General features: G+C 39.3%; 1 protein-coding gene across 2 annotated transcripts in view; it reads left to right on the top strand.

Annotated features, from left to right (window-relative positions):
• Positions 1 to 5,416: 5,416 nt before the first annotated feature.
• Positions 5,417 to 14,001, top strand: part of xkr4 (XK related 4) — a gene marked incomplete at both ends in the record, with an annotated part of 41,875 nt that continues 33,290 nt past the window's right edge. The window contains one exon of one of the 2 annotated variants that reach the window (XM_079452692.1): positions 5,417 to 6,257. In XM_079452692.1, the coding sequence (XP_079308818.1) occupies positions 5,578 to 6,257 (680 nt within the window). The remainder of the gene's footprint in view (positions 6,258 to 14,001) is intronic. The other variant, XM_079452691.1, reaches the window with a different exon arrangement.

The raw sequence follows: 14,001 nt of genomic DNA, 5'->3' as shown, positions 1-14,001 counted from the left end.
TCAAACCTTTAGATGAAAAAATCTTGTTTTTACCAAAGGGATTCGCCATAGTGATAGGTCAGATGTCAATATTTGGTGATTTAAATACCAATGTGAAGTTTAAAAGTTTTTAAGTGAACTGTCACATCTGTAACTGTCCCTATTCCTCATAATGGGCACATATAACATTTTTTATAATAATTTTTTGTTCTGTAAATAGCCATACATTTACTGTGTATTATTGCTTCTGGTTTGTATCATTTGACCCATCTCATACTATAATCATAACTGTTGCTTAGAAGAATGAGTTAGAGGCTAAAGAAAGAGGATGCTTATGGCACGTTTTCCAGTATTGCAATTAATATAGCACCGCAGACTTTACCTTTGAGGCATTATCGTACAGTGAGATTGTGATATTGTTACATCCCTAGCATATAGACATCCATAGGGGCCAACAACCAGAGTCTCTCCAACTGTCAATCAGGAGAAACAGAACATTTGACACATTCATATTAAGAGAATAATAAATTACCAAGTAAAATAGCATGGTGAGAGGTGCTTATAGAGTTCTTCATCATATTTCTCATTTTCACATTCCTCTCTCACTCCCATACAGCGTTGTCATATGGATGTGCCATATGTTGTTATTAGATGCTGAAATATAGCATGATTATTTATAGGAATATAAGCGAATGTGCGATCACATAATTATGTTTACATTTACGCTCTTGGCAGATGCACTCTTTTCAAAGCTTTGCATGTCTTAGGGTGTGTATATTCCTTAATGTGTGCAAGGGCATATACATTTATATTTGTAACAATTATTTTCTGTAAGTAGCTGAGGACACAAGCAGTCAAACTAATCCGGTGCCATTAAGGACAAGGAAGCAATACAATTGCAAACAGAGTCCCATATTGACAGTGACATCGGTGGATACAAATCACTTAATGAGATGAGTCATGAATTAAATTTGGACCACAAAGCAGGCTATAATAAGGTTTGATAATGGCTTGAAAGACGGGATAGAACCAGGGTGCTGGCTAAATTGTAAGCTGTATTGAATGGCAGCTTTGGACACCCAGTGCATTAAGCTGAGCAGAGTCGATATGTATAAGTTGAATATGGATTTTGCTGAATGTTTAATGTAGAAGCCATGTGATAAACTTGTCAGTAGTCTGAATGGATATCCATGGTTATTTTGGAAGAAAGGGCAAAATGTTAATGGTTCAATGGACTTCTCATTTGATTTATATTAGCCATGCTTCTTTTTATCCTATGCACTTTGTGGCTATTTTACTCAGTTGTGTTAAGTCACTTCTCACGGCGTGGTATTTGGATGGCTGAACAAACCCTAATGTGTCATCCTGTGCTTTACAGTGACTGGAGGTATTTTAACTCCTCTGTCTATGAAGCATGCCGAGGCCACTGGCCCAGTTTCTGCTTGACAACTCACTGTATAAGAATCACTCCTTTGGTCTGTCACAATGGCTTGCTGTCTCACTAGATGCTTGTGAACAAAACCCGAGAAATTATGGTCTGTTGCTGAGCAACTACAAGCTGTCATTCATTTCAGTTGAGGCTTTTACAGAATGTTGCCATATTTTATAGAAATGCATGATGTTTCACAAAGTGTTGTATAGATAAAATCTCAAGGAACAGTCAGCGCTAAAATGATTTTAACCTTTAAACTTTTAGTGATTGTTAAATAACATTCCTGACAGGATCACAGTCAAATCTAAGGCAGATTTGCTTTTGTGTGGATTGATAAATTATTTCCCATAGTTTTGATGTAGTTAACCACGATTGGCACTATACAGGTGCAGGAAACTTATAAGACCATATCGAAAATACTTTTGTGTATATGTGTACTTATGTGTTTAGGTAAAATTATCATTTTTGTTTTATTCTGTGAACTACTAACAATATTTCCTCCAAATTTCAATTTAAACTAGTTTTCATTCTCTGCAAATAATGCAGAAACAATAAAGAAACGGGTCTTAATAACAAAAAGAATGTTCTGTATTTTCTCAGACCTCAAATACTGCAAAGAAAACAAGTTCATACTGCCACTAACAATACAGCAGTTATATTTGTACATGTATTTAGGAAAAGTTCATATATTTTTTATATGATAACCTGGATTTGTATACAGTCTTGTCATGGTGTCAGTCTTTCACATTGCGGTTTATGTCACTCCTGAGGTTTGGTTATGTAAAATGCAACAGACACTGAACTACAGGGGCCACAACAATACATCTAGAAATGCTGATTAAATGAAGATTTGGCATGGTCTCTTCATTTTTCCGCAGCTGTATATTCAGGTCACATGATTTTTTTGTGCTTTATGATGACAGCCTGTGACATGATTTTCCGGTTCTGCTGCAAATGCAAAGAGACTGTCATGCCGGTAACTTTCAAAGAGGTATAAAAGCTAAATACAGACAAACCTCATTAATAAGGTCTTTCTTGTTGGATAATAGAAAACTCCCCACCTTTTTTTACAGTAGATGCTGACTAGACTCTTAATGCACACACATTTAATTTATGAGCTGAAACATTATGCTGTAGAATGCTTGAGACAGCCTGATAGTTTGATGTCTGATCGCTGATGTCATTAAGATTGAATCTTTAAATGGCAGATATGAGTGTATGAATGGCTGGAAAGCTGGGTTCAGTCGTCTGACAAAGAGCCCGTTCAGATCAGTAAGAGAAGACGGTTGTAATTATATTGCGGTAGCACAGGGAGGCCACTCCACCGAACAGCAGACGTTTCTTAATAACCACCACAGACAGACCCTGGTTTTCACTCAAGAGAGAAGAGAGACACCATTTGAAATGTATTTTATGTTATGTAAAAGTCTTTGGATTTATGGCAAGCAGACAAAAATGATTTGTCGGTTAAGCTGGTCTCCTAGTCTGTTCAGGCTTCACTGGTTTGTGTTTCACACAGCGTGTCTGCCTGTCAGTACACCATTTTGTATAGTTATTCGGAGTGGCCATGTTGCTGATTTGAAGCGGCTAATTGAACAGCAATGAAAGTTAGTTGTGTTTTGGGGTCTTCAATAGCAAAATCCAGCCGAACGTAAAGTAATGTCAGCAGAAGGTTTACACCAGCTAGACCATCTTATAAAGCTAAGACTAGCAAACCATCTAAAGACTGTTGAATCAGGAAATTATATCTGATGAATTCATGATCATCGATTGGCAGGAGATAAGTGTTTTGGGGGGGCCCTGAATTAAACTAATACTATGTTTAACTGCTGGGGAATTAGAGAGAGCTCTCTGTGTCTGTGTAATTATCTGCAATTGGCCTATAAATGCATCTTGCTTATCCTGATAGTGCTGATAGTATCCTGAAAAAAAACCCATTACAAATAATATGTGATTATAAATAGTTTTACCAAAAATGTTGTAGTGTGCTGCTTATGATTTCTGGAAACAAATACAACGAACCACAACAAATGCACCGGCAGTGTTTGGCATATTAAAACCACCTAATGCTGTTCTCAAATCAGTGGTATGATGAGGTTTAGTCTGACTAGATTAAATTTAAGACGGCTTTACACACCTGATGTTTAGGTGATAACTGTCTGTTTTCGACAGTGGGCTCTAAAATGGACTTGCTAAAGCAGTCACGACAGGCTGCTGGTGCTTACTCCTGCTACGTTTGATGATGACAGATGGCCTCATTTCTGAAGTTTGACCACATGGCATATACCGACAGAGCTCAAGGTGAGGGATTGAGCCATTGAAGAGCCGTGATGGCTGTATCTTGAGCTGGGGATGCTTCGATGCGGCATGTTTTACCCGTTCTACTTTTGCATGTTTTGTATGGTATCTCAACTGTCCGGCTAATTGACTCATGGTGTCAGAACCAGTTTATTCTGCTTTCTTCAGAACTATCAAAGCAACCACCTACAGTAAATTGTTGCTTTATGAGAGCACAGTCAAGCTTCCGACTACAAGCCTTGGGTTTAGATCATTAGTATTTTAGACAGGCATTCATTTCTTACAGTTTTGTTGTTTTAATGGAGCAGGTGTCATCCGTTCAGTAATTTTCTATTTACACGGACGTTTCTGCAGCCATCATGTGACATGACATATTTGTCTGATTACAACCCTATAAAAGATTTTACAATCTATTTTTACAATGCATTTAGTATCAATAACACACCTCTTATGAAACATTTCTAACAAGATTTCTACATATGTTTTCTGGTTTTAAATCTTTTCTTATTTTCCGTACTGTTGTCTTCTCTCTACAGAAATGTATTTCTGTACATCTTTTTCAAAACAATGCGTTTTAACACGAGCGCAGCGGGATATCTTCATTTTAAAAGATCCAGGACAACTAATCTGTGCTTAATTAGCGAGATTTCATCTCTGTTGCATCCCTCGTCCCTGTCTATTATTGAAGGCAATTGACGACAGCCCACTTATGTTGACGCCATCTGTTTCAATGGCCAATCCCGCGCAGTCGGTGAGACTGTGAAGTTTAAAATCTGACGCGTTTTAAGCTCAAAGCTATTAAAGTGTGAGGGCTACGCACGTCAGAGACTAGATTATATTTCCCAACGTATTTTTGTGGGCGACGTGCCTCCTTGATTCATATGATCTTTACCTGGCGGCTTCTGTTGGTGTAATATGCTAAATTCCCCCGCGTTAGACTTAAATCGATATCTCAACATCGGTGTGTGTGCGTGTGTGTGTCTGTCTGTTTGTGTACAAGCGCGCGCCTCGCAGAGGCTATTTCTGTGCACTAAGTGTGTGTGTGTGTGTGTGTGTGTGTGTGTGTAGCCGGGGAACAGAGGGCGTGTCGACAATACAATGCCGTACTCAAGGGTGCCAATAAATTCAATAATGACGCAAGTTAGCCCACCCAGCACAATAGGCCGGCTGGCACTGGAGCGTCCTTAGTGATATATGGACCTCCGACGCGACGCGTTGTTTATGGCGGACATTCTGCGTAGCGTACAGTGAGCCACAATAATGCCCGAACTGCCAGCAGGAGCTTTCCATGGTGCTGAACCTTGAGCCATTGCGCGAGACGAAAACGCGTAAGCAGTTATGGAGTAAATTAGCTTCCATACGATTACGTTGCAAATATGGTACTTTTTCGTTCTTTTATCCGACATTATTGCAATTATTTTTATGGAAACGCGTTTGCGTACTTCTACGTAGGCCTTCTGAATTACAAACGTTTCTTAAATGTATGACGAAATTCGAAACCGCACGTTCGTAAATGCTTCGGCAATCGAGCGGTCACAGCTAAAATATTGACCGCTACCAAAGCCGCGATCGTTTAGCTACCGTCGGTGAATGTGGAGTTGTCACAAGGCTGTGCTGCAATAGCTGGATATCGAACACCATGATGTGCGACAGAAGAAGAGTTGCAAAGCAATGATGTCATAGTTTTAAGCAGGAGCCACGGGAGAGCATATGGTTTGTACCCGCTGCCGAAAGGAAGTGTTGCTTTGTTATGAGCAGGCGGCGCTGTAGCTGGCGGAAGAGGAGGTCGCCCAGCCCAGTGTCTCTTCGCCTGGAATAGAGAAGCCGAGGAGAAGACGCGAACAGGGAGGCTGGACAAAGCTGCTACAATGGCGGCTAAATCCGACGGGGTGCTAAAAATGAAGAAGAGCGATGTAGCATTCACGCCTTTGCAAAATTCGGATCACTCGGGTTCGGTTCAAGGGCTCGCTCCGGGATCGCAGCCGGATTCTGGAACCGGAGAGGCGGACTTCGTCAACGGGGAGTCGCGTTGCTGTGGCTCCAACTCGACGTGCCTGCGCCTCGGCAGGGAGCAGCAGAAATACACGGTTTGGGACTGTTTGTGGATCCTCGCCGCAGTGGCGGTGTATTTGGCTGATGTGGGCACAGATATTTGGCTTTCGGCCGACTATTACCTCCGCCGCGAGTACTGGTGGTTCGGACTAACGTTGTTTTTCGTGGTGCTCGGCTCGTTCTCCGTGCAGGTCTTCAGCTTTCGATGGTTCGTCCAGGATTTCAGCACCGAGGAGAGCTCCGGCGGCGGCGCGGCCAGCTGCTCGCACATGGACGGGAAGCTGCTCAGCTGCTCCGCATCGCACGGAGACGTCGGAGCCCACCCGACTACACCTCAAAGACAAGCATCCACAGCCAGCAAGAGCAACACCACGACCAACAGCAGCAACAGCGCTACCGCAGCCCGGACTAGTAAGACACGCTCGGCGTCCTGTTCCCTCTGTCTGTGGCTGTTGCAGTCCGTCATTCACATCTTGCAACTCGGACAGATCTGGAGGTGAGATTTAGCAGCAGCCACGAACGCGTGTGATGTTAAACGACACTCGTGATCGAAGGGTATAGGTCGCATATATACTGTGTGTTGTTTGTCGTCTTTAACGTAGAATTGTTTTCTAATTGTTTATTGGTGAACACGTAAAGGCCTAGACATTGTTTGAGTTAGAAAGCTAATTTATATTTACCTGAACGTCATTGAGATTATAATATGGATCTAATGCATTATTTTATATAGAGTAAATGATGTCTTCATCTTACTGTAGGAAGAGGAATACGTCCTTTTATTTGAGGGCATACACCCTTTTCTCAGTGAGTTGGGACAGAAAGGAAGATGCTTTTCCCCTGTTCCAGGTCCCGATTGGATCAAGTTTGAAAGACAAAATTATTTATGAGAATATTAGCCGTTCATTGACTTGCTCTATTTCAATACATTATTAATGTAATTGAGAATAAACCCTGTAGAGGTCTGAATGCTATTAGACAGTGATTGATAGCTTTTTGTGAAACCAAGATGCAAATATTTCCCTGGTGGCATCTTATGGGGCATGATGTTATTGAAGGTTCAAATGAACGTATTGACCAGCCAACAGAATACCCGAGTTTCACTGAACGCTCACATCAGTGACTGAGGTAATGAACAGGATCACTGAAACCTATTCGGTTTCACAGCATCGGCCGATCAGAGTCTCAAGAAGCCTGAATGAGTTCTGATCAGCATGTTCAGTTGAGTGATATTCCATTTACTCTGTGTCTATGACCCTGAGGACTGCAATTGGATGCTGCCCAAACAGTAAAGGATGCCGAATTGTTGTATTGGAAGTAGGCCATCAAAACTGGGGTCTAATGTAAACTGTGATTACCTAGATAAGGTACACTGTGGTCGGTCTTAAAGACCTCTTTATAAAATAAGAGATGTAGTGGAGTAGAACACATGCTGATGTACTGCTCGGTTGATTTCACTTTCTGTATCTATTATGTTTACAGTCGGCTTTGAATAGTTCACATTTCATTTCAAGGGTCGAGTTGCTAAATGAGGAGCATTTACCATTGGGAAAAATGAATGGAAGGACTTTATAGTCCACTTTACAAAATTAGGTAACAACCACACAGCCTAAATTCCCTTCCGCTCCTGTGCGGAGTGTACTGAACGTTTGAGCGCTTCATCGTTCATAATGGTGTTTTCATAACATATTGTTTTGCGTCCTGCGACGAGGCTGATTTGGTGGATCACTTTCTTCCATTTTCACAATTTTCTTGACTTCGTTTATGATGTCATCCTCTTGGTATCACATGATGACAGAATTGAGGGCGAGACAGACTTGTGTGGTTGCACGCTTCTTTTAGATGCGTTGTTGTCGAGACATGCGCTGCACGTGGCATTGTGCAAAAGGTTCACCAGTCTGGGGATGTCTCACAAAGCAGAGCAATTTAAAAACAGCTTCCTTCGCTAATAAAGTCCTTGTCAATTAACAAGTGTGTCAGGTGGAGGGTTGGAGTTGACTTTACAAACTTGATTGCACAGATATGCTTTAGATGTTTTATGAATGCATTCTCCCCCTGTTAAAGTTCACCACTAAAAAGGGCTTAAGCGGAGTTATCCTTCATTCTCATAAACAGTATCCCAATTCAGGTCCCCTCTACAAACTTTTAATCTGTCAAACTGTAAGCAAATATTGTTATATTTAGTTAAAGTGTATGAATTTTGTTGTCTTTTATAGTTACCGAAATGCATTACAAAACATTACAAAAAAAACAAGCTTTTACCAAGTAAGAGACAAGATCTGGCAAACTTTTGGTAGAAATGTTTCTAGATTTGTTGCATTTTTGCATTTGCCAGACATTTTATACAGAGTGTCTTCAATTAAAAGGCATTCAAGCGATACGTTTGTAATTAAATTAACAAATATAAAGCTTACCATTTTTTATTTACCATTATAGTTATTACTACCTGGTATTATTGTCAATGTAGAATTCTGTCCATGCTAAATTTTAAACCTTTCGTTTTGAATACATTTTATGGGATTTAAAATGCTATTTATAGATTGTTTGGCTGACAACACTGTATGTTTCAGTTGGTGCTGCATCACAGTGGGTTGTTAACATGTGCACAAAACATAACAGCAGTTCATCAGCACACAGGTGGAAATTTGGCCTGTTTCAATCCCATTTCCCATTACTCTCCCTGCATGTATACGGTCTCCCTTAAAAAGAAAAATGACTATAAAACACTGTTTTTTTATATAAAACTTTTTAATGAAATTCAGATATATTAGTAACATGCACAATGCATTTTTCAGATTGTACCCAGTGAATTTATGCAATGGCTGCTCTGTCCAGCACTTTCTAGCCATTTGAATTATTGCAACACATTATTATTCATCTTACTGTAATTGTGACATACATGCTTTAATTTTCCTAATTTAACATATTTGCCATTATGTGCTGTTGTCTGGCTAGAGAAAGAAGATGGAATTTCTCTAAACATTACAATTTTATAATGGAGAAATATACTGACATACAGGTGTTTCTTCAAGAATATATTTAGAATTTTGAAAATGTTGAAAGGCCGTCTGGTTGTGTTTGTAGATGTGAAGTCTTCGCTGATTGAGGTCTACATGCTTTTACTGTAAATGAGCATGCATCAGAGCTCTATGGGCATGCCACTTGTTGTTGACTACGTGCTGTGTATATATATATATGCGTATGAATCTAAATAAAGTATGAAGGATTTATAGTTGCGCTGCAGGGGACTGCTAGGCAGTGAGGTTATGAATATAATTTCTGCCTACTGTATATTTAGAGCTTCTCTGGTCCATGATGACCATATCTGGTCAAGAATGTAAGGTTGGTATTGATTTAATACAGAAACACATAAGAATTTGTAGGCCTTGAATCGATTATGATCTAGCTAAACGTGAGATGAAAGTTACCAAAGCATGGGTAATAACTGCCTCTATTAGCTGTAAAACAGCGTCCTTATCGCTTTTATAAAAAGGCAGTACGCTTCTTCCCAAGCAACAGCTTGCCAATGAACTCAGCCTGAATTATCATATAAAGTTAAACATGGAGATGTATGCCAATGAGCGTGCTTTTATGTATAATAATGCAAACAAACGGTTCAGCTGAGCCAGGCTTTTACGGTTTAACTTCATGTCATCCAGGCAACCACCCACACTGTCTGCAGTAGCTCATTGAGGGCGAAATACAATGTTTTTAACTGAGCAGCTAGATGGCATGTATTGGCAACAAAGTCTGTACATTCAACCAATCCAGGATGTACTCGATATGGTCATATTATAGTGAATTGTTACACTTATGCATTTGGAAAGCCGTACTTGGTTTCACGAGAACCCATTTCGTTCTGCCCTTTTTTCAACCTTGATCCTCTGTGAAGTGTGTTCTTGGAGATGTCAACACATAAATCAGATGAGTATTAATAATCAGATGGTTTAATTAGATTACACTTGTCATGCGTTGTACTTGAAGCTTCAGTAAATCAAAATGGATAAAACTGTAGAAACAATTTAAAAACGTGCAGTAAAAGCAATAATGCAATGGCATTTTTAAACATACACAGCAAAATCGGCAGTTAAACAAGGTCAAATTAACTCTCATAGTGTATATATAATCTTTGAGATTGTGGATTATATATACACTGTGAGTGTTAATTTGGCATTTTTCAACACTGGCGATTTTAACTGCGTAACACAATGATTATCACTTGAAAACAAACAGAAGTTTGTTAGCAGCAGGATTTAACATTGCGGGAAAAATCCATCTAGTTTAAACCAAGCTAGAGGAGAAATAAGCATATTATCCTTCCCTCAGTAAATAAAAAGGAAATGACTAACTGGTTAGCATGACTGCATCAAAGCCTCGGTAAGAACAAAATTGACTCCAGGGTGTCTTGAAGCAGCTTAAAAGAAAGAAAGAGAGAAAGAAAGAAAGAATGCAAGAGAAAGAAGGATCTGGACCCTTATTCATGAAAAACTGAATTTTGTCACTAAGAGCAACTTTTTTCACCAAAAAAAAGTGATTCATAAAGCATCTTAACCCTTAAAAGAGCTCTCAAGGTCCAACATTTTAGGAGTAGCGAGGAGGGCTATTAAGAGACTTAACAGTTTCTTTAGCAGCATGGAAAATGGAGGAATCACAAAAAAGTGAGGAGAAATGTGTTGCAATGCATGACAATTACTTATCAGGCAAGTAGATTTATCAGATTATTTTATTATAGTTTTAGTTTGTGTTCAACTTCTGTTTATCTTGTTTTGGTTTTCCTGTGTAGCTGCTTTGATGCAATGCAAATTGAAAAAGCGCTATAAAATAAAATTACATTGAATTGAGTGACAGTGAGTAAAGACATAACACATTAGATCGTGCAGGGTTCATGTTTGTGACCGATCCTATTAGAGACACGCTAAAGTCAGCGTAGAAATACCATAGCGGCAGAAATAGAAGAAACCACTACATTTGGCAACTGGTGAAATACAACTATGCAGCAGAGATGATATGTTTCTGTCACAATCTGATCACACAAACAATAACAGCACTTACAATAACGTATTGTCACTGTGAATGTTCTATCAAATACGTTGACATTAACAGCATGGGAAAAAAATATATATATAGTGCATGTGTTTGCGTTTGGTTTGCGTCAGGGGATTGGATGTTATCAAGCAGACCAGCTGGAAGATATGGACATGCATGGCCAGGGCCTTCATGCATGCTTGTTTTCTAAGGGGCACCAGTCACAGTTCTGACTCACTTCCCCTAGGCAAGATAAGACATGACCAAAGGAAGAAAAGTAGTAGTTCGTGCTTTGACCTTAAAAAGTGTTAGATGTGCTTCAGTTTTTGTCAGTATGCGATATATGGAAAAAGTAAAAGGCATAGAAAAGAGCAACTTCCACAGCAAATAGATATAAAAGTGGGTTGGTGATGGCAACATTTTCAGTTTTAATGAAAATTATCTGCAGAAGGTTTGACTCTCTTAAAATAAATAAGAAAATCAAACAAATAAAAAATGCTGATTTCTGCCTCAGCCTTTTAAACAGCCGTTCCAAAAAACGTTGCTTAAATCATTTTGCCTTTATAAACTCATAAATCTAAATAGGCAAATGTTATTTTAAATGGGAACAGTGTTTATTTGCATAGCTGGATTGTGGACTGTTTATCCAGTCGCTCCAGATAAATACTTGTGTATTGTTACAACTGTTGACAGACCATTTTGATTTACGTTCCTTTATAGAAGAGTAAAAAAATCAAAATCTGTATAAATACAATCTTTCTTTTAATACTCTAAAAAGTGATGACTCTTTTAGAGAGGCCAAATGCTCAGGCTGATGCAAGTAGGTGCAGCATATTTTACAATAGATGACAGGTTTAAGTTTCTTGAGCATGTAGGGTGTTGAAGCCAGTGACTTGTTTTCACCTTAAGGCTGCTTGCTCAGGAGACAGATGGAGCCAGTCCACCCTTGATTAACGGTGTGTCCTCCCGCCACATCTCTCCCACATCCGCACACACACACACACACACACACATATTTAATGCTGGAAAATACAATTATGAATGGATGCATGGCTCATTTCACAAACAAACAAGTTTGTAATGATCCCCTTAATGTATATTCATGCCGTACACAACCTCAGTGGACTGATGCTCTACAAAAGAGTTCTTGAAGAGTTCCTGACTTTCTCACCCTGGCTCTTTCTGAAACCCTTAAAATGTGTTGGGTGGTAGGAAGGCGTCAATCAAACCACAGTGTTTAGGTAACATCCTGTCTACTAAGAATGGCCTGGTTGAATTTTAAGGTCATATTGACGTTTTCTATCCTGACAATGTTGTGTCATAATTTTGTGATTGTGGTCCAGCAGTTGGGTGAAGCATAAGAATGGTGAAGAACGGTCGAAAGAAGTAACTTAAAGTGATAGTTCACCCAAAAATGAAGATTCTGTCATCATTTACTCACCCTCTCCCAATGACCCTGTCATTTCAAACCTTTATGACCGCAGAACACAAAAGAAGATATTTTGAAGAATGTTGGTAACTGAACAGCACTGGACTCTATTCACTACACAAAACCATTGCAAGTGAATGAGATCCAACAACATTTTTCTAAATATCTTCTTTTTTTGTTGTGCGGGAGAAAGTCATACAGGTTTAAAATGACAAGAGGGTGAGTACATTTTGACAGAATGTAAAATTTTTTGGAGAACTATCACTTTAATTTCATTTTTTTCATTTGCCATTTCATTTCCAGTGAGACATCGGCATTCGATATTTGCTTGGTGAGCTCATCTGAATTTGTTCTCGATCATTAGACATGATGTTAGGCAGTGATGCATTAAGACAGACAGCTGCCTTAGGTGTTGGACACAACCATAAACCATGGCTTGGATTTCGATTTGGACTTTACATGAGGTTGAAGATGTTATTTAGCAACCCCTTATGATGCTGCTGCTAGGGCAAAGACAACCTATCGGAGTTAATTCTCTTTTCCTTAGGAATTAATTTCTAACAGGGTAAGATTGATATTTTATCTTTGTCTGTGAGAATAGCAAACTCTGTCAATATCCCCTCTTTTCTTCCCTTAATCGCGTTGTGGGATGCAGATTAGATGATAATTGTTCCTCATTACGTGTCAAAGCAATTTAATCTATCTCTACATGCGTATGGGCTTTACATCCTCCATTGTGCTTTAATGTTTGTTGACATGTTTATTATTGGATGGCATGAAGTGATCTGCCCTGATTTTGTATGCAATACCCTGGTCCTGTGATAGCTTTCTTTTTGTTTGTGGTTGAACTATCCCTTTTAAGATTATAGCGTCTTGCTTCTTCTGTTCATGTGGATGTCCTTCTGAATGGCATACTGAAATTGAACTGTACTTTTATGAGAGAGGTGGCCCCCGTTGAAAAAGGCTGTAAGCTGAAAATGGGTGGAAGGGAGGAAATAGAGCCCCTCCAGCAGCCAAAGTCAATAAAAGAACAGCGCCACGTCCTCTCCTATCCAGCTCCTATGGGATCCTGCTTCGGGATGGGTTTCTCTGAGAAATTAACTCCATTTTATTTGCCCCGTGTCTGCGATGGTTAGACTTTACCAGAATGAACCTATTCCATTCTCAATCCTGTTATTTGCACTCCATTCATCTGTTAACCAAGGTGATTATTGTTAACTAAAACGAAGATGAAAACTGAACAAAGAGACCAGAATTAAATTGAATAAATATGAATACCAAAGCAATCTGACGAACTGAAACTAAAATAAGTTGTCGCAGCTCATGTTGCTCTTAAAAAAGTGTAAAATATTATTTTGTGTGGAAACAAGACAGCTATGAATATGAAACTTTTTTTAATTGGAAAACTATTAATTATACAATTTTACCGGCAATATAGAAATCCATGAGATAGTAAAATGCCACTGAATGATGTACAAAACTAAAGTACTAAACAAATCGAAATTCCAAACAATAAATAAGTGAATGTGTTTTTCCAGCGTGTCTCTAAGTACAGTACGGTGTTTTGTTTGGCTGAAAGCTTGTGGCTTGGCATGAGATCCTTCTAGTGCCATCACTACAAGCAAGGTTTGGCGTGGGATGCCCACCTTGGATGAATATTTAACATTGCTTGCTGCGAGAGGCCACCTCCTGCATGATTTATCACATTCCAGCTAGTCTGTTTTACCCTCGGTCTGTTCATGGAGCTTCACACTGCTTAAAGTAGCTGTGATAAACACCAACACCAGGC

The sequence above is a fragment of the Barbatula barbatula genome (genome assembly GCF_947034865.1).
Source record: "Barbatula barbatula genome assembly, chromosome: 3".
In the NCBI taxonomy this organism is placed as follows: domain Eukaryota; kingdom Metazoa; phylum Chordata; class Actinopteri; order Cypriniformes; family Nemacheilidae; genus Barbatula; species Barbatula barbatula.
The sequence above is the reverse complement of the archived record's forward strand: the minus strand, read 5'-3'. Positions and strand labels throughout refer to the sequence as shown.